This window comes from Gymnodraco acuticeps, unplaced genomic scaffold, assembly GCF_902827175.1.
Source record: "Gymnodraco acuticeps unplaced genomic scaffold, fGymAcu1.1, whole genome shotgun sequence".
In the NCBI taxonomy this organism is placed as follows: Eukaryota; Metazoa; Chordata; class Actinopteri; order Perciformes; family Bathydraconidae; genus Gymnodraco; species Gymnodraco acuticeps.
In genome coordinates this window covers 3,083-23,164 of record NW_022990250.1, presented here as the reverse complement: position 1 = coordinate 23,164, position 20,082 = coordinate 3,083, and the positions used below count along the sequence as shown (strand labels likewise).

Here is a 20,082-nt window from a genome sequence, read left to right as displayed (position 1 = left end):
AATTTATGTAAACACATATTTCCAAGGCACTCCTTTATAATTATTGGGATAAACAGGTTTGAAATCATTCCAATGTATACTATAGGACAGTAACCAAACATATCCTTTAAAACTGGAGAGATAAAAAAAAATGCATAAATAAATAAATAAATGTTAAGGTAAAATAAGATAAACAACACAAATAAAATAAGTTACATTCATTTGTTATTGGCTATGGTAGGTTATTGGTTATGCTCACATACTTATTTGATTACATCCACTTGTCTAAGATGACAACAGAGACTTTCGACCCAAAACCAGCTGTTGACTTGTGGATGCGAGAATCTAATCACAGACTCAACCAGAGAGAAGTAGGCCTACATCATCAGCTACCATGTCTGACAGAGAGGAAGACAGTGAGAAGAACAGTCAGGGGGGTAGTGATGACAGCTTGTAGGAATACTGGTCGTGCTAATGTTGTCTTGTGTTCACCTCTGCATGTGTGTTCTGTGTTCACCTCTGCATGTGTGTTCTGTGTTCACCTCTGCATGTGTGTTCAGTGCCGTGTGTCTGGCAAATAAAGTCAAGACCCCCTCAAAAGTTACGGTTTATTTCATTTTAAGGATGAGCACCAAGCAATATCTCCAGGTGCTCCTTTGAGAACCAGGGCAAAAAAGTTATGTGCACCCCTGGTAATAAGGCCATGTTTCATGGTTGGCGAAAGGTTTCCTGCTGAAATGCAATCTGTGAAAGCCTTATAAAGCATTTTTCGCACATCCGACCAAAAATATTTGTAAAACTCTATGGTTATACCGTCCAGCCCTGGTGATTTGCCACCAGACATTTGCAGTAATGCACTATCTAATTCTTCAATTTGTAGTCGATCGTCCATATACTGTTTAAAAGGATCATCTATTGTCTTTTTGAATTCTGTAATTTTACTAAAAAAGTTATCATAATTTTCTTTAGAAAACTTTGAGTTATATAAATTGCTATAAAAAAGTCTAATTTCTTCATTTATCTGGTCTTGATTTTCAATAGTGACATCATTAACACTCAGTTTTTGGATTTTCTTTTTCACTTGTCTTTGCTTTTCAAGATTGAAGAAATAAGAAGTGTTTTTCTCTCCTTGCTCAATCCATCGGGCTCTCGAACGAATAAAAGCTCCCTTAGCTTTTTCCAAATACATATTGTCTAATTGAGTTTGTAAATTGTTCAGTTTAATTTGCTCATCCAATGATAACTCAGCTTTAAGGCATAAATGATTACATTTCACTTGTCATCTCTTGTTGTTTTTGTTTCTTTAATCTAGAGGAGTATTTACTGGAATTTATCACAATCTGTCTCACACTAAATTTAAACCATTCCCATTTACTGAGAGATGACATATCCAAAGCCAGAGTTTCTTTTATCAGTTGTTTGATCTTTTTGCAAAAATCTGCATTCTCCAAAAGACTATTATTGAATTTCCGTATAGGTTTAAGATTGGGACTGAAGTTGCATAGTAAAAAGGACAAAGAGTTGACACAGTGATCAGTCAGAGGTGATGGTGAAATGTCACACTTTGAGACATTATTAGTTAAACTAGTATTTATCATTAAAATTATGACAATGTCCCCTTAAAGGAAGACGATCAAACCACTCATCCGGAACTACATTAAAATCCCCTCCGATTATAATCTTATCAGTCATATAAAGTACTTTCCATTCCTCTCATTTTTGGCACAAGATTGAAAGAAAATTATTGTTTTTAATCTTTCTGTTATATCCATAAACACACACCAGTATGTAATTAGTCCCATTAACATCAGTCACAACCATTAGCCAATGACCGATTGTATCACTCCTGTGGTCAATTATATTTCCAGGTAACCTGTTAAATAAAATCATCACTCCAGCCGAATGTGATGTTCCATGGCTGAACACATTTTTGTCTCCCCATTGTACTTTCCAGAACTTAGTATCTGCCTCTGCAGAAAGAGTTTCTTGCAGAAAAACACAATTTGCCTTTTGTTCCATACAAAAGAGAAAAATTGCCTTACGTTTCACATCGTTTTTTAGCCCCCTAGCATTTAAGGATATGAACGATAACATTGAAAGAGCAAAGATAGAAACCTTGAGAAAATGCGCAAAGGAATGCTATATCGATGCGCAGGAGTGAGTAACGTAGCCCTTAACAAACATATTTAGTGCAATAGCTCACAACATTTTGAATATAACCTGAGACAAGTCCAATCCTAAAAAAAAATAAACACTCAAACTGAGAACTTCAGCATACTGAGGACCGAAAACCTGCTCCCTGTCCCTCCAGTTAATTACTGCGGTGTTTTTCACGTTATTCCGGGTCCACTCTTTTGTTGTCAATCAGCGCGAAGCCTTCCTTCAGAAAAGCTCTCTTCCCCTTTCTCCTGGCTTCTTGAACCAGTGGCCACAGCTTGGAGCGAGCCTCCCGGTCCTCCTTGGAGAAATCCTCTTTGAAACGAATGTGCATCTCGCTGCAGACTCTCGCATCTTTAGACTTTTTCCAGATCTCGTCACGAACAGTCCTCATCCCGAACTAAATGATGATTGACCTCGGTGTGTTGTTGGAAGTAGCTGCATTACCCTTCATACCCAGCCGATGGACAGTGTCTACTGAGTCACGCAGCTTTTCCACAGACAGCGGAACAACTCTTGTGAGTATCCCGATCACAGCTTCTCTTGTGTTTTCTCCTTCTTTTTCAGGCAGACCATTCATCTTCAGATTCCACCTCCGTTTGTAGCGGGCTTGCTCCTCGCCAGACTTACGTAGTAAAGTGTTATCTTTCAGAAGATCATCAAACTTTTTCTGAAGAGCAGAAATGTCTTTCTTATTTTCTTTAGCTGCTTCAGTGTTTGCTTCAATGCGTTTTTCAAACTTTTTTAACAGCTTTGTCTGTTCATCCATTTTTCCGGATAAGACTTGTATTGCCTGGAGAATGGTGCTGCTGCTATCCTCTGCCATTTGTGTTTCACCATGAACCTTTGATTTCTTTGGATTCGGTCCTTTAGTTGGTGTGTGGTCCCAATTTATTTTGTGTCCCTTAGAGTTGTCCACTTCCATGTCCTCAATATCCGAGTCGTCACACGCCTCACGGAGAACTTTTAAGTTGGAATCGTGGTCGGTCATGCTAGCAGGCACTTTATGTCAAAAGTGTTGGTAACTGAAGAGTTAAAGTAAAATGTGACTATTTAAGCTTCTATATTAACTTAAAGTGTATCATGAATAAGCTATTGCCTGTCAGTTTTGCAGTCAAGGGCTGAAATCTAAACTTTTTTTACGAGCCTGCAACGTTGCTGCTTCTCACTCCGCCATCTTGAAGCTTCCTTGGCGCTTGGTTCGGCTCCACTACAGTGGCTAATGGCGTCCGCTAGCTCCTCACTGAGGAGAAGTAAGTGGAACGAGTGGTGTCATAAATGTTGTATTTAATATGTTAATAGGTTGTTTAATGTTACACTTAGCTGCAGATTTTATTGCTTTTCCTCTTACTACTCTTTTTAACTTCTCCCTCAGCACAAATGCAATTCCAAAAGTATGGAAGTCAGCTTATGTCTTGCCTTTACTAAAAGGAGGGGAGGCAACTATTTTAAATAACTATAGGCCAATCTCTAAATTGTCAGTTCTGGCGAAGGTGCTCGAACGCTTAGTGAGTGAACAGGTAAAGGAGTTTGTATGTAAAAATGATATCCTGTCTAAACATCAGTCAGGCTTCAGAAAACAACATAGCACCATCACTGCCACAATGAAAGTGGTGAATGACATTACGAGTATTTTAGACAATAAGCAGAGTTGTGCAGCTCTATTTATTGACCTATCCAAAGCTTTTGATACCGTCGATCATCGCATCTTAAAGCAGAGGCTACTCAGTATCGGCATATCCAGCCATGCAGTGGGTTGGTTTGTGAACTACCTCTCTGAAAGGTCCCAATGTGTTCACTTTGATGGGCTGTCTTCTGAGTGGTTAAACATTGCTAATGGTGTTCCTCAAGGTTCTGTTTTAGGTCCACTTTTATTCTCCATATATATCAACAGTTTAGGTGAAAATGTGGATGAAGCTACTTTACATTTTTATGCTGATGATACCGTGATGTATTGTGCAGGTCCCTCCTTTAAAGATCAAATGCAAAGCTTTTTGTATAATTGCCAGTACAATCGAAATCATATAGCTACAACACTATCTAAGATATTGCAGTATTAAAATCGGAGATAATATGAGTCTGGCAATGCGCGATATTAATTTTGTTCAACCCCCAACACCAAGTCCGACGATTTATTTTCTCCGCCGCTCCTCCGCAAGATGGCGGCGCGTGACGTCAGATGTGCCAAACATATTTCCACCTGGCTTATCCGCCGATAGTACAACTAGTTTCGTCTATCATGTCTGATTCTGAGTAGACTATAGACTAAAAGCTTTAGGAATCCAAACTATAACATATAATAAGTACCCTGTATCAAGATTGATGCAAAACAAGTGAAATTTGACCTTTTTAGAGAGGTTTAGAAAAATAAATTCCAGGCGGACTCACCTCACAAGGACGAGGTGGATGGGAATTTGTTCAATGCCTAACATATTTCCACCCGGCTTATCATGTCTGATTCTGAGTCGGAGGCCACCCAATATCTGGAGTATGTTGTCGACATCCAACCCTATCTCTACGAGCCTCTGATGTCGAAGAGGAAATACAAGGAAACGTCAACTGATATCACCGATGAAAGTGCTGATGGTGATGATTCAAGTTCGCCATCTGAGGAAGAGGCCGAGGGTGCTGAGAATTGGTGTAGATGTGGAAACTGCCAGACCATGCATACAAGCCGAGAAAACAAGTGCTGCCACAACTATGGGAACGTGAAGGGAGAGATGGGAGAAGAAGTCTGCATCACCGACTGTAGGACGTTCGACATTTTCCGTTATGAGTGGAGGAGCGATGAATGAGCTGCAGATAAACTACAATGCTAACAGTGAATTAGCCCCGAGCTAAAAATGCTAACCTATCACTCCTAGCGCCCTTATTACTTATCCTAGCTCCACATCCAACACATTGTTTATGATCGTAAAGACACAGAATCTAACGGTGCCCACCTCTATAAGCAATAAAACTGCAATTCCGTTATCTGCGTTATCTGCTGTGCTCCGTGCGCTTTGAAATCTAATCAAAAGTTGTTTACCTCAATTCTTTGGCGTTTCTGCATCGCCCGGCTCTTTCGTTCTTTCAGTGGTTTCTTGTGCTGAAATGTGGAGGGGACGGCTCCGGGTTTCAGCCTCTGACGTGCTATTAATGCTTCTCCACCAACAGACTTCATGATAGCAGGATCAACGTCGTATGCATAACACGCGAAGTGGTCAGAACACAACTTGCTCCATTTTGTCGGTTGCCATCCAACACGATTCACTAAAAAAATCCATTTTTTGCGGATGATTTGGTCTTTGGGAAATGCATGTAAAACTCTCCCAGATCCCGCACCGTTCGTACAACAAAAAGCTCAACAATAACCCATGTTAATTCAGTTTTCTTTTCGAAAAACATGTGACCGAGACTGCCGAGTCGGGATATTTGGTCCAGAGACTGTTTGGCCACTATTACGTCACACGCGCGGAGGCTGCTGGGAATTACATGTCAGAAATTCAGACGGCTTTGGGTCGAGTTTTGGATCAATAAAAAGCTTTTTTTGGGTGTATTATCTCGATTTAAATAAAATAAAAAATACAGGCAGTCTTAAAAACAACATTTCTATAAAAATGTAGCATATTTGGAAGCTTTGCATTTGATCTTTAAGGAGGCTGGTGTTAAATTACAGGCTGTTTTTAACATTATTCAGACTCAGCTTGCTGAACTTAAGCTTATTTTAAATGTTGATAAAACCAAGGTAATGCTATTTTCAAAAGCGAAAAAGACACCAGAGCCTATTTTGGATATTGTTACTATGCAAGGACAAGTACTTGAAGTGGTTACCAGTTATAAATACCTAGGTATCTGGCTTGATAATTGTCTTACTTTTAAACTTCATGTCAATAACCTGCTTAAAAAGCTGAGGGTCAGACTAGGTTTCTTTTTCAGAAACAAGTCCTGTTTCTCTTTTGAAGCCAGGAAAAGGCTAGTCACTGTGACCTTTTGACCTGTGCTGGACTATGGTGATTTGATCTATATGAATGCACCTGCCCATTGCCTGGAAAAGTTAGATGCCGCCTATCACAGTGCCCTGAGATTTGTTACTAACTGTAAAGCCCTTACTCATCACTGTACCCTGTATGCCAAGGCAGGTCTGCCTTCACTAACTGTACGGAGGCTCAGTCATTGGTACATGTTCATTTACAAAGCCATGTTGGGTAAACTACCTTTTTATATCTGCTCTCTGATCTCTCGACGAATTGAAAGTACTTATTGCCTGAGATCTCATGATGTTGTTTTATTAAATGTGCCAAGTGCAGTGGCGTTTTTATATGTACAAAAGTGGTGGGGCACACAAAACTTAGATGTCTATATATAAGCTTCTGAGGTTCATGGCTGGTGAGGCACTGGCTCTGACTCTTCAGGTTTACAAATATTATATTTTGACCTAAATCAAAATATAATATTATTTTCAAAAGCTTTTTTTGTCTGATGCTTCAATTAATTTTAAACAGACAGTTCAACAAAAGGATACCCAAAAAATGTAATTGTATCATTTAAATATTGAATTGTTCTCTCTTAGTAAGATCCCATTTTCAATACAATTGCAGTCTTACCTTGACATGAAGATGAAGTCCATTTGCCTATCCCTCTGGTCAAAAATCTCTATTACTTTTTTGTAAAAGTCCTCCTTATGTTCTTGTAGTTTCAAAAGTCTATCATAAATCTGATCTAATCAATAGATTTATGATTCGAAAATTATAAAAGTAGGGTAGACATGTGGATATTATCCGGCTGAACAAAACGTGCATTTATCTAACAGGTTTGTTTCCCACAGACCTTATTTGGAGCTATTTTCTAAAATCCTATGGAGAAATATCATTGCTTTTTTGTGGAGGGAAGCCATGCGCAGTTTATTTCCGGGTTTTAGGACGCCTCACTGCAGCTCTCTCTCCTCCTCTTCACACACCACACTTTTCGCGGCACACGTACTTACAGCCAATCAGCTCTGAATGATGTGAGATGACGTATGGTGGGGATGGCAGCACTATGCCCCTATGGTCATTGTTTTTTTGCCACACACATTAAATAGGACAATACTCTGAGCATGCGCAGTGTAGTTTTTACAGTCACCATTGAATTAAACAGGGAGAGGGAGGGGCAGGATCGGGTTTTGTCCCACATGGCTCTAAACAGCTCAATAGGCACACACTGTAGACACTAATTAGAAGAACACAGACTAAAACAGCAATGTACAGACGAATCAGATGAATAAACATGATCTTAAAATATATTTTATATATTTTTTAATTTATTTTTTGCATTTTTTTTGTAATCATTACTTTTAATACTTTCTGCTGACACTAGGTGGGGCTGTGCCCCACCTGCCCCTAATGACCAGTCGCCACTGGCCAAGTGCTAGGACTGTCTTAGGGAAGACAGCTTTTAGTTGTGCAGCTCCACTAAATTGGAACAGTCTGCAAACATGTTTCAAACTGAGCACTTTGGTTCCCCTGCATCATTTTAAAACTCAGCTGGGTGACATGCTGTTTGATACTCATGGTACCTGTCTCTGTAAATAGAGTTTGTAAACTGTACCCTGTACATTATGTTGTATGTCATCCTTATTGTTGTTCTGTTGTTTTTATGTTACATGTAACTAATGTCCTGCAGGTCACCCTTGAAAAAGAGATCTTTTGATCTCAAGGGGCTTTCACCTGGTTAAATAAAGGCTACAAACAAACTTCACACAAGTCATGACTGTTTGCAGTTAATGTATACAGTGGGGCAAAAAAGTATTTAGTCAGCCACCAATTGTGCAAGTTCTCCCACTTAAAAAGATGAGAGAGGCCTGTCATTTTCATCCTAGGTACACTTCAACTATGAGAGACAGAATGGGGGGAAAGAATCCAGGAAATCACTTTGTAGGATTTGTAATGAATTAATTGGTCAATTCCTCTGTAAAATAAGTATTTGGTCACCTACAAACAAACAAGATTTCTGGCTCTCACAGACCTGTAACTTCTTCTTTAAGAGCCTCCTCTGTCCTCCACTCGTTAACTGTATTCATGGCACCTGTTTGAATCACAGACAGTTTATTGCACTTTTGGAGGAAAGTGAGACTGAACATCGTGACAGACCCTACCATGCAGCTGTCAGGTGGCTCAGCCTGGGCAACGTGCTGAAAGGAGTATGGGACCTGAGAGAAGAGATTCAAGACTTCTGTGTGAAGAAAGGGAAGGACATCCCACAGCTTTCAGATGCAGACTGGATGGCAGACCTTGGTTTTGCTGTAGATGTGACTGCACTAATGAGTGAACTACATGTCAAACTGCAAGGCAAGGGCCTTTTTGTGCATGACATGTACAGTGCAGTGAAGGCTTTCATGAGAAAGCTGCAGCTTCTCTCAAGCCAAATGGAAGACAACATTCTCACACACTTGCCAACACTGAAGGAAGCCACACCATCAGCTGATCACCTCCAGAGGTACTCATCCATGTAGAAGCACTGCATGGTGAGTTTTCAAGGCGATTCAACTACTTCAAAACAGTTGAGAATGAAATGAACATCAAAAGCACTCATTTCTTTTTATATAAAGCTGATTAATTTCTTATCTTTAACATACTGTAAAACACCTTTTCAGTATTGGTTTGTGAAGATTGTGTCAAATGTAATTAAATACTGATTCAATGATTGTTTTTACTGTTTATTACCTCTATAGTCCTGAGTATTTTCCTATTTGGCCCACTCCACAATTTCATATATTTATTGTAAGGGAACATTCTTATTCTTTTCATTACCAGTAACAGCTCATAACAATAAGTAATATACTGCATTCTATAATGGGAGAAAATGTATATTGAGCAGAATTAAGTTCAACTTATTTTGCTTCGGACCCCCAACACAGCTCGAGTTTCTGAAGTGGCCCCTTGTAACAAATAATTGCCCACCCCTGCTCTATAGTAACCCATACTTTTCTTTCAAAACCAAAAGTGGGCGATATAGTAGCTAAAAAGCTCCACCAGGTGGCAGCAATGCAACACAAATTATGCAAAGCTGCCGTTAAACTGACCGTAGAAGAAGAAGAAGATGAATTCAGAAACAGGACGTTGCGTCTAATCTGAAAACCTGCAGACTGCTGAACATGAATAAACCTGTTTAGCATCTGACTCAACCTAAATGACAAACTGGCTCACCTGCACATCTTCTGAATTCACGGACAGCTGGACTTGAGTTGGGTAAGAGTGTTTGAAAGCGGAGCTAATGTGGCTAGTGATGTTTACCGAGCTCAAATACCCTGTAACCTGCTTACGTTAGGTTCGCTAAAGTGAGCAGCTAACATACGCTACTTCAAACAAAAACAGCTGCAGCGAGAAATTATGCTTCACTTCGGAATTTTGGACATACTATACATTCCCTTTATATACATTTCCCCCGTAAACGCCACGGTTCCTGGCTCTTTCTTTATTGTGTGCCGGGTAGCAGCAGCCAGGGTCACGGAGAGATAAACAGCTAGCCTCTCCTCCAGCTGCACCGCGCTGTGTGGCCGTTAGTTTACCGCTGCTCGGTGAGGCGTTAAGTCCTAATGCTAACCATACAATGATGTGCTGTAGTGATGCACCATAACACAGAGACGTAGTTCTCTCCTCTTTACAGAGCACTGGGGTCCCAACACTCAGCAGCACTGCTATTGTCATTAACAGCGGTTGGTAGACAATATCAAACGGAGCATCCTCATTACAGAGAGCGGCATGTATTACAAACTGCTAGTAAGAAAGACAAACCGGATGTGTTAGGAGATTGGCTTCCTGTAATAACTCCATGTTCGTTCATATTGTGGAATGACTGTTCCCGGTTGTTTGCACTACATTATGTGAATGTAATATAGAACAATAAAAAGCGTAATTCACCATGATATAATTAGGATGCATAATTAAAAACAGAAGCTAATTACGATGATATTATTTTTACTCACATTTTATTTGCAATATCATTCATGATATTGGAGGGATTGATCATTTCTACATCATTATTCTCATTATCATTCAAAGTTGTATCAATCATCATGCTGTGATATTTGTGATAGAATCTATAGCAATATGTTTTATTAAGTTGCAGAATACGGTTTGAAGGCAGGGACATCTAATCGCCCCAAAATGCTTAATTCCGATGACTATTCTTACATATGTTGCTGTGCTTCCTGCATTGTTCCTATTGCACCAGCCCATATTGTGATTTAGATTCCATTCCAAATAACTGTAGCCCTAGCTGTCTGTATGAGAGCAGTTGGATCTAAAGTCTTGAAACGTTCATGTTTAAATGCATGAGCTAATGTGTAAGTGGCCCAGAGTGCACTGATGAGCCTTTTCATTAGAACAGTATTATAGTGGCTATATTTTGATATATGGCAAATACAAAGTGAGTGAGTGGGGTTGCATTACCAAATCTATAACAACTTGATGAACAACATATGTCCTCAATACAATACAGTATTCATATGTATTGTGTAAAAACCAGTGCACTTTTCAAATGTTACCAGAGTTTTGTTTATAGTTGTTATAACTTTGTATTACTTATAAAGTAATTCAGTTACTTATTTGAAAAAGTGTTTAACTTTTTCAAATCCTGCAGGATTTTGGCTGAGGCTCTGTTATTGACCAGGAACTACAAAGGAGCCTTTGTTTAACACGTAACCACACATAACCATGTGAATGCATTTGAGAATGAATCTGAGAGGAGAGCGTTGTTCACAGCTCGGAGACAAAGGCTTCCTGTGATAGGAGGTGCTCAGAGACATTCCTCAATATGGAACGCTCACAACCCAAAATGTGGCTGTACTTCAACATCAACTTTGTACTTGTAATGTAAGGCGGGATGTTCTTTATGTTTGAAACCAGTATGAATGATAGTTGGTAAGTCTAACCAGGGACAAAGGTCTGAAATAAGAAACTCTACAAGCACCACATCTGCGTTGAGTTTTTGTAACCTTTTACTAACATTGCCCGTGTCAAATAAACTGATAGAGAAAAATATCACTGATAATATCAACAAAAATACTTCTTTGAACATAAAATGTGTTACGCAATGCAAATCCAAATGATGCTTAGTTCAATTGAAAAGGGTGGAAAGTGCCGCTTTGTTATGTCATTGCATAATGTCTCTTTTTGTGTCCCATATTTACTTAAGAGGATTAGGGCCAATTAAAAACAAATTCAGAATTCATCTGCTTTATTCAAACTCTTTAATATGTTTCCTTTCATCCCCAAAGTATTATAATTATTGAAAAAAAGAAAAGATTGGGAACTCAAATAATGATGTTTTTCACGCATGTTGCTTATCCTCAGCGTATTTTAGCCCTGTTTGGCAAGATCAATGTATTCATATGTATCGTGTCAAAACATAACGTGCAGTATATATATATTCACGGTGTAAAGATGTCATGATTGGTTTAACACAGGTGATGTTCTGAATCCAGGACTCTGACCATCGTGGCTCGTCGTAACAGTCTCATCTGTCTCTGTCTCAGCTCCTGAAGTTCCTGCCTTTACCCCTAATCATGGTGGAGTACTACCAGGTGTTAGGAGTACGGAGAGAATCCTCTGCAGATGACATCAAGAAAGCGTGAGTCCATAAGTTTCAAATGCTATTTTTCATCTGTGATGTTGCTACTCATGTATATCAAGAAGAATGTACTGCAGTTCCAAAAACGATGCAAATACAAATGTTCTAAAACACATGCAAATGAAGAAACGTCTTCACCGACTGGACAACAGGTGTGCTGCTCTTCAATCTTTCCTGAGCATTCCTCACGCTAAGTGAAAGCGTGCACATGACTCTTAATGGTCATTGAGTCAATGTTTGTCGTATTTCTAGATTTTCTATAGTAAAAACATTCATCACAGTAGTGCTGGGGGGAAACGATTATTTTGAAAACGATTAATCGGGCGATTATTTGATCGATTAGTCGACTAATCTAACGATTATTTTTCTGTTGTTCAATTCATAAAAAACGTAATGTAAAAAAAACGTAATGTAAACATTTTTTTTTTCACGATACTGTGTCTCAGGGGATCTTAATATTTAAGAACCTATTAATGTGTTATACCAGATTAACGGAAATAATCTCAGCTAACTGACGATACAAACCATGTTTACCAAAACACAAGTCTCATAAGAAGCATCTAAATGACCCCTGAGCGAAAAATGCTAACGGACATTGGCACAGAACTCAAGATAAAAGTACCCTTATTACTTATCGTAGCTGCACATACAAGATATCCGATTAAAGCTGAGACTCCACAGATTATGTAGGTACATAGTATCATCACTGAGTGATCCGAACTCGCGACAGGGGAAGCAAATACAGTCATCACAACACGTACCTTTACGTAGCTTCTAGGGAGATCGTCTCACCACCGTAGCTGTCAATCTGATCAAAAGACGTGTTCAATGGCATTAAAATGAGAAAAAACGCGGCTGAATCGGTTAATCCATAGGTTTTTAACGTCTCTGTATAAAAAAATGATTGAATTTATAATCCATAATTCCATTTTAAATCGGAGAGCAAATGCTAGCTGCTAATGGTAGCCACCACAGCTAGCTGCTGCTTCTGCTAGGCTATGCAGCAGTCTCAGTGAGATATAAAGATATAAATATCTTTGCGTTTTGGACTAACTTTAAAATATTCCCATGCTTTTGAAGACCTAGGGCGAGATGTTTTCGTTTGAGGGCTTCGTGCGCAATCCTGTGAGGAGGAGTTGGTAGCCGTTTCAGTCTCCATTGTGTTTGAAGTGCGATTGCGAACTGCTTGTTGCTTTGGGTGACCCACGTGTGTGTGGCGATCATATATACAGTCTATGGTGGCGACGCGGAAATATGTCGTCGACGATATTTTGAAGTTGACGCGTCGCTACAGCACTAATCACAGCACATAGTATTGACAATATGTTTGAGTGATATTAGAAACTTCATGTAATTATTGGATTACAATGTTTCACATCCCATATCAACATTAATAACCAAATGACACCGCAGATGGGCGACACACAGGATAATGTGTCATGATGTCTAGCTAAAGGCACAGACAACACATTATTTAGTGTTTTCAGTGGAGCTTTATTAAGCTGTTGTTATCTTCTCTTGGTTTTGGTGTAGTTACAGAAAGCTGGCCTTGAAGTGGCACCCTGACAAAAACCCAGAGAACAAGGACGAGGCAGAGAAGAAGTTCAAGGAGCTGTCAGAGGCGTACGAGGTGCTCTCAGACGGTTTGTACCTCAGCTCTGAACAGATACCTGATCACATGCACTTCCTCTCCCTCCTCATCTACTCTTCATGTGTCGGACTGTTTTCTACTTTAACACTTTTCATTTCCCCTTCCAGTCAACAAGAGGAGCCTTTATGATCGCTATGGCAAAGAGGGGCTGACGGGGAACAATGGAGGAAGAGGTAAAACATCAATCTATCCTTTCCTATGTGTGGAAACAACTGGGGAGCTTAAGTTTTATTGATATATTTGTAATACTAATCGACCACTGTAGATATTGTAATATAAATTTGATAAATGTTATACAGTGTGCCAGAGGTGTGGACTCGAGTCACATGACTTGGACTCGAGTCAGACTCGAGTCACACATTGTATGACTTGAGACTCGACTTGACAAAATCACAAAAGACTTGCGACTCGACTTGGACTTGAACACCAATGACTCGGGACTTGACTTGGACTTGAACCTTCTGCCTTGAGGTGACTTGATCATTTAATTCAGAGGTCTCCAACACGCCGATCGCGAGCTGCCGTTAGAAGAGCAGACTCCCGTCGGGGAGAGCAGAATCTTCAGCCGCTCCTACTCTTGCTGAGAATCCTTGCAGGCAGGGGCGGGTCTTTATTTAGCTGGGCCACCATGCGGCCAATCATATGCGAGGACACACTAGGATCATACCATTATGTGAAAGAAGAGTGGGGGGCACAGCAGGTGTAGTGGTACAGGCCAGCTGCACAGAGCGACGGGGAGACGGGGAGCCGGATTTAAATACAAGCCCGTCGGAAAAAGTCAAGAAATGAGCGAAAACGGAAAAAAGAAGCAGCATCTGCTTTTCAATGATATTCAAGAAAGCAAAGCTGAGTGCAGTATTTGTAAAATGAAAATAACCTTTTTTGGTTACCTTTATTTTGGTAACTAACCACTCAGGATTTACTGTCAGAGGTGGGAGAAGTTCAGATCTTGTACTTGAGTACAAAAGTACCAGAGTGTAGGAATACTCGGTTACAATAAAAAGTCCTGCATTCAAAATGTTACAAGTAAAAGTACAAAAGTATTAGCATCAACATATAGTTAAAGTACCACCTGCAGAGGGATCTAGATGCAGGTGTTCTTTTCCCCATAGAGACCGCCTGGCTGCACATTATCCCTTGCATAAAGATAGATTGTGGGTCCCTTACATCATGTTGTACACAGTGGAAATAAACATTCTGGTTACCTCAACATCAGGGATCTTATACATTAAACTCCTTCTGAATCAAACCGTCACGGTAGCCTTACCTTACTGATCCCTCTTAAATTAGAAAAAAACACGTTACTTTACCAGCAGAGAGAAAATGGATTATTAAATTATTAATGTGACTAATAAAGAGCAATTTGATTATTAAGTATTATTCTGTTGATCGATGTCATTACATTTGGTGAAAAACACATAATGACTTGTTTATGACTCGTTTTGTCAAAGTTTAGGACTTGACTTGAACTTGCCCATCCTGACTTGAGACTTGACTCGGACTTGCAAAACAATGACTTGGTCCCACCTCTGGAATTTGCACATTTTAACTTGAACTTTTTACGTTTATATAAATATTATTTTCTATTTTGTTTACCCTATTATTATTATTATTATTATTATGATTTGACTGGTCATACTTTAAATTCTTATTTTTATAAAATGATATTTATTTAAACTTATCTTCCTATTGCAAATTCTGACTTCTATTTGATTGAAACATTTAGCAACAGTCTCAAACCCATATGTTCCCTAGATGAATATGATTCTGATTCAGATCAAAAGCATGACATTTGACTAAAGTATGAATCATTTCCAGCTGAAACCTTCATGTATCTGAAGATATGTAGTGACCATGAAATGTTTATTGCTTGCTAACGACCAAACTACACATGTGTTACTTCTTCAAAGCTCAGTGTGTTCACTGGAAGTCAGCTTTTGAAGCACTTTTTCAAAAAATGTTTTCTTATTTATTTTTAAAGAAATGATTTGGTTACAGGGCAAACAAAAAACATGAAATGACTAAATAACAATTCACAAATCAGAAGAAAAAGAAACTGATTAACAATAATGGATTGGATGGGTCCGAATGCTGCGAATAAATGCTGACCTGGCACTATTGAACGCATTTTGTAATGTTTTCGCCTCGTTCTGTTCGGACTGCTTACATCAGTTTTTATTGACATGTTTCAGGAGGGCATTTCCACAACGGAAATCATTTCCAAGAACCGTTCACATTCCGAAACCCAGACGACGTCTTCAGAGAATTCTTTGGAGGCAGAGACCCGTTCGCTGACTTCTTTGGTAAGTCCCATTATTACATCTCCACTTTCTCCAGAAGTTTGACCTAATTGCAGATCAGAACATGTTCAGCATTCATCAGAATCTTCCTCATCCCCTGCATCGGTTGTGATTGACCTACAATGGAGACCCTTGGTCATGACAGAATACATAGAATGACCAGTTAAGGTGTTATTTCTGTGGATTTCTACTTAATTCCCTGAAAGTACAGCAAACTCTTCAATTTGATTACTGTTTATATTCAGAAGTTTTCTACTGAGAATTTCATTCAAACATCGACGATGGACTGATTGATGCTCTGGAAGTGTGTTTGAAAATGTGCACATATAAAGGAAGTGCCTCAACACTTCACAAAATATTTGAATACTAAAAGTAATTGTCTAATGAAAGTAATCGGTAGGGGAAATGAAATGGTGATATCTATCGAAGAGGTGCAGTGATGTTATTTTCTGAGGCGACCCAGAAATTAGCATTGGAAGAGATCCCTCGACGAAAAGCAATGGGATTTCTGAAAAAAGATCTGTGGAAAACACATGTTCGTGATACTTAGACGTTTTGTTTGGCAGGATAATCTCCACATATTAACAACAATTGATCATTTTGAAGCGTAAATGCAACCTCAAAAAGTAGAAAGCTAACGTTGGGCTATATACAAGCTACATCACGATCACATGACTGCACGCCGTCCCCACTCAGCTAAAGGCGGCTAATGTCAGACGGGATGACATTTGTCTCATTCAGTCACTTGTTATCTGTTTTTATGACACATCGAAGCTTCAGACTTTCACCAGTGGGGTATTTACTGACCTATGTTATATTGTAGAAATAAATGTGAAAATCTCTTCAGCTTGTGTAAACCACCGATCTAATTTCAGGCTTCCAACCCTAAAAACCTTTGAATGAAGTGCTGAAATGCTAACTCATTTGAGTTATCCCTATCCTTCTGTAACCCTCTCTCTCCTGCTGCTTCTTGTCTCTCAGGTGCAGATCCGTTTAGTGAGGATCCGTTCTTCAGCGGCGGTCGGCGGCACCACAGTCAGCGACATCGCAGCCGGACAGGTGGCTCGTTCTTCGGGGGCTTTGTTGGTTTTCCTCCCTTTGGTGCTGGCTTCTCACCTTTTGACCCAGGTAGGACCTGCACCAATGACTCAAACACAGACAGCCCCTGTTATTGTCCCCTGTCTAATGACACTTTCCCTCTCCTGTTTCTCTCAGGCTTCGGTTCTTTCGGCTCTATGAGCCCCATGGGTCATATGGCTCCCATGGGTCACATGACAACCATGGGCAGCCTGGGAGGTGGAGGCTTCACCTCGTTTTCCTCCAGTTCCTTCGGAGGAGGAGGAGGAGGAGGAGGAGGAGGAGGTGGAGGAGGCATGGGAAACTTCCGTTCTGTGTCTTCCTCCACGAAGATCATCAACGGCAGGAAGATCACCACTAAGAGGTAACCATGACACCGGAGGATTAAGGCTGCTGGGACTCTGGACTGACAACATGAAGAGAGAATACAAATAGATTTTTACCAAAGATACAAAAAAAGTATTATATCTTTTTTTAAAGGATCAAATCTATTATGCAAGTCTACATTTAAAAACACTGCCATCAGTGCAGCACTGGTCCACAGACGTTGAGCAGGCAGTGAGGTGACAGACCTAAATAAAGTCTATCCAGTATTGCAGAAATAATCTATAGAATAGAATTAGAGAAGATAATCATGATCCTAATGTGGAATCAATCTGAACGCTTCTAAAAATCAAAAAATAAAGCTCTCCCTCGATGCAACTGGCTTTAAAAGGTATAGCCTAATCAATGCGGATCGACCAAACAATAAGCTTATTGTTTGGTCGATCCATCCACCGCATTGATTAGGCTGATTGCTGAATAATATGAGAAGGACAGGAAAAGGTTACACACGTGGCACAAAGAACTGAAAATGCATCAAAACAGGCACAGAAAGAAACCCTGCAGGTCACATACAACACAAAGCATGTTCAGGAGACTGAATATGTATTCATTATTAAAAGGCTAACACTGTGACGCCACTTCCTCCACTTCACTCGGTCATGCAATTACTAAAAGAAACATCTGGAGGTCATAACTGAGGGGATACATCCCACCTCTGTCCCTGTCTGTTTATAGTCTGACGGTACATCTGTATTGTCTGATAGAAGGTGAAAAGGTCACATGTGTTGGGGGTCTGGAATGGTTAGACTAGAGAAGTGGGGGGGGGGCAGCAGTGTACAGCTGTTAGGGTTAGAAATATTACACAAGCATCTTTCTGCTGCTGCTGAATGATCTAATGAAGCACTTAAGTAGATTGTTCTGGTGTCAGTACTTGTTCTCCTTACATTTTGAACACAAATACCTTCTGCTTCCTACATTTTCAAAATAGGCTTGTTCATTATCATTCATTAGCACATGCAGACAATAGCAAAAAAGTGGCTCGGCCTATTTGTGCAATGTTGGAGTTGTTTTGGGTGTTATTGAGGATGTTTAATCCATTTCCAAAGTTTGAACTAGAAAGTATCCATATGTCCCCCCTGTGGGCTGATGTTTATGCATTTTGGTTCGATTTTAATATTTTTGGGGACTCAAATTTGTTATCCAAAAAATGTCAGAAATAAAATTGACATCCTCATAACGTCCAAAACAACTCCACATTTGTCTAAATCAGCGAAGCCAATTTGTAGCTATGGTCTGCCTATGCTAATTAATGCAACTTATACCATCTGTGCAAATTGCCTAGTTAGTTAGTTGCCTAGTTAGCATCCGGCAGTTTTTATGTGCTGGGGACCCTACTATACATTTATTTCATAAAACGTTGTGGTACTCACCTTTCCGGGTTCACACTGCTGGAAAGTAGTGTGAACGTACATTTCAAAGCCCAAACTTATTTACTTTCACTCGAGGAAAGAAGTCCCTGAATCAGAATTCCTTTATTTGTCTCGCAACGGGGAAAATAATTAATAAAAAGATTAGACTGGCATAATATATTAAAAAAGTAGCCACACGTTATCAATAAACACAATAAGTAAAATGACAGTGTACCATGGAAAAAAGAAAAGTTTAAGTATAGTTTATTTTTTTTCAAACGACCGTTGAAGTGTAAAAAACAAAACAAATTGAGCGTGAATTGCAACCAGGGAATATTTCACAAAGTGTTAAGTTGCACATCAGGGTGTTCCAGTCTGGGTGTTAGTCAGCACTCTCACCAGAGTGTTTTAAACTGGAGGGTCTGAACTTGAGGGAAGGATGTGTGTCATTTTGCCATCGCTGCTTACCTCGTACTCTTCTTGCAGAATTATAGAGAACGGTCAGGAGCGGGTGGAGGTGGATGAGGACGGCCAGCTGCGGTCACTCACCGTGAACGGGAAGGAGCAGCTGCTGCGACTGGAACACAAGTGAAGAGGAAGAGGAGGAGGAGGAGGAGGAGGAGGAGTGTTACCTCAGCACAAACACACCAACAAACTTGAGCTTGACGCAGAAGGAGGGAAAAAAGCAACAAACCGATGTAATAATAGTCTCTACTGTTGTTTGGATGTACATACTTAGGTTTATCTCCCCCTCTCATGCCCCCCCCCCCCGCTGACTCTCCGCTGTTCTCCGATGATTCCGATTGGAGGATTTGGACGCAGACCTTTCTATGCATTTCGTTCATGTGTTTCTGAATTGGAGCAGTGTTCATTTTTTGGCTCAGGGTGGTGTTATTGTTTCTGTGTTTGGGACCACAGTGTTATTCTGATGTATGATGACCAGCCCCCCCCCATCGCCCCGCCTCCACGTTACTTTCTATATGCACTCCACTATGTTCAGAAAACAAGGCATGACTTTGCTTCTCCATCTGAAAATAGAAAATAAAATGAGATTTTAAAAGTGGGTTGAAACGACTGAACCCCCCCCCCTCTCTGTTTACTGCTAGTCTAACCTCTTCTTAGTAATCATTCTTTTTTATAAAAAAAAAAATGCTGGTAGGATGAGTTATGCAATTTTATATGTTCTAATACCAATGTGTTTTCTGTTTATTTAATTATGCATGTACACCTGTCAATGTTGAGTCTTAATGTCAAAGCTGCATATGATGCACAAATAATGGAAGGCATTCTATAAATGATATATGGATATAGAAGGAATTTTGTGTACTTTGTAAAACCAATAAATCAGAATGTCATTCTGTTTTCAGGATGCTCAAACATGGCTGCTCCCTCTATGCTCAGTTAGAGAAGTCACTTTTCTGCAGATTCTTAGGATGTGACTTCAATCACTTCTTGGTAAAAACAATAGACTCAGACTAGCTCTGTGCTCTACAGTCAAACCTGTGGGACTCGCAATCTGATGTTTGTTTGCTAAATTGTATTTGGGGGGGGGGGGGGTTTGTTATGCTACTAGCCAGACGACATTAGTGCATGC

The 20,082-nt window shown here is 39.8% G+C and overlaps 1 protein-coding gene across 2 annotated transcripts; it reads left to right on the top strand.

The window, feature by feature from the left end:
- Nucleotides 1-9,180: 9,180 nt before the first annotated feature.
- Nucleotides 9,181-19,867, top strand: dnajb6a (DnaJ heat shock protein family (Hsp40) member B6a). 2 transcript variants are annotated; one of them, XM_034220528.1, is made up of 8 exons: nt 9,181-9,344; nt 11,633-11,727; nt 13,261-13,370; nt 13,486-13,551; nt 15,571-15,681; nt 16,660-16,806; nt 16,894-17,119; nt 18,975-19,867. In XM_034220528.1, the coding sequence occupies exons 2-8, from the start codon at nt 11,663-11,665 to the stop codon at nt 19,078-19,080; spliced, it is 831 nt and encodes a 276-aa protein (XP_034076419.1). In that variant the 5' UTR covers nt 9,181-9,344; nt 11,633-11,662; the 3' UTR covers nt 19,081-19,867. The 2 variants fall into 2 exon arrangements, with proteins under 2 accessions (XP_034076419.1, XP_034076420.1); XM_034220529.1 differs by having other exon boundaries at nt 11,564-11,727.
- The last annotated feature ends 215 nt before the right edge of the window (nt 19,868-20,082 follow it).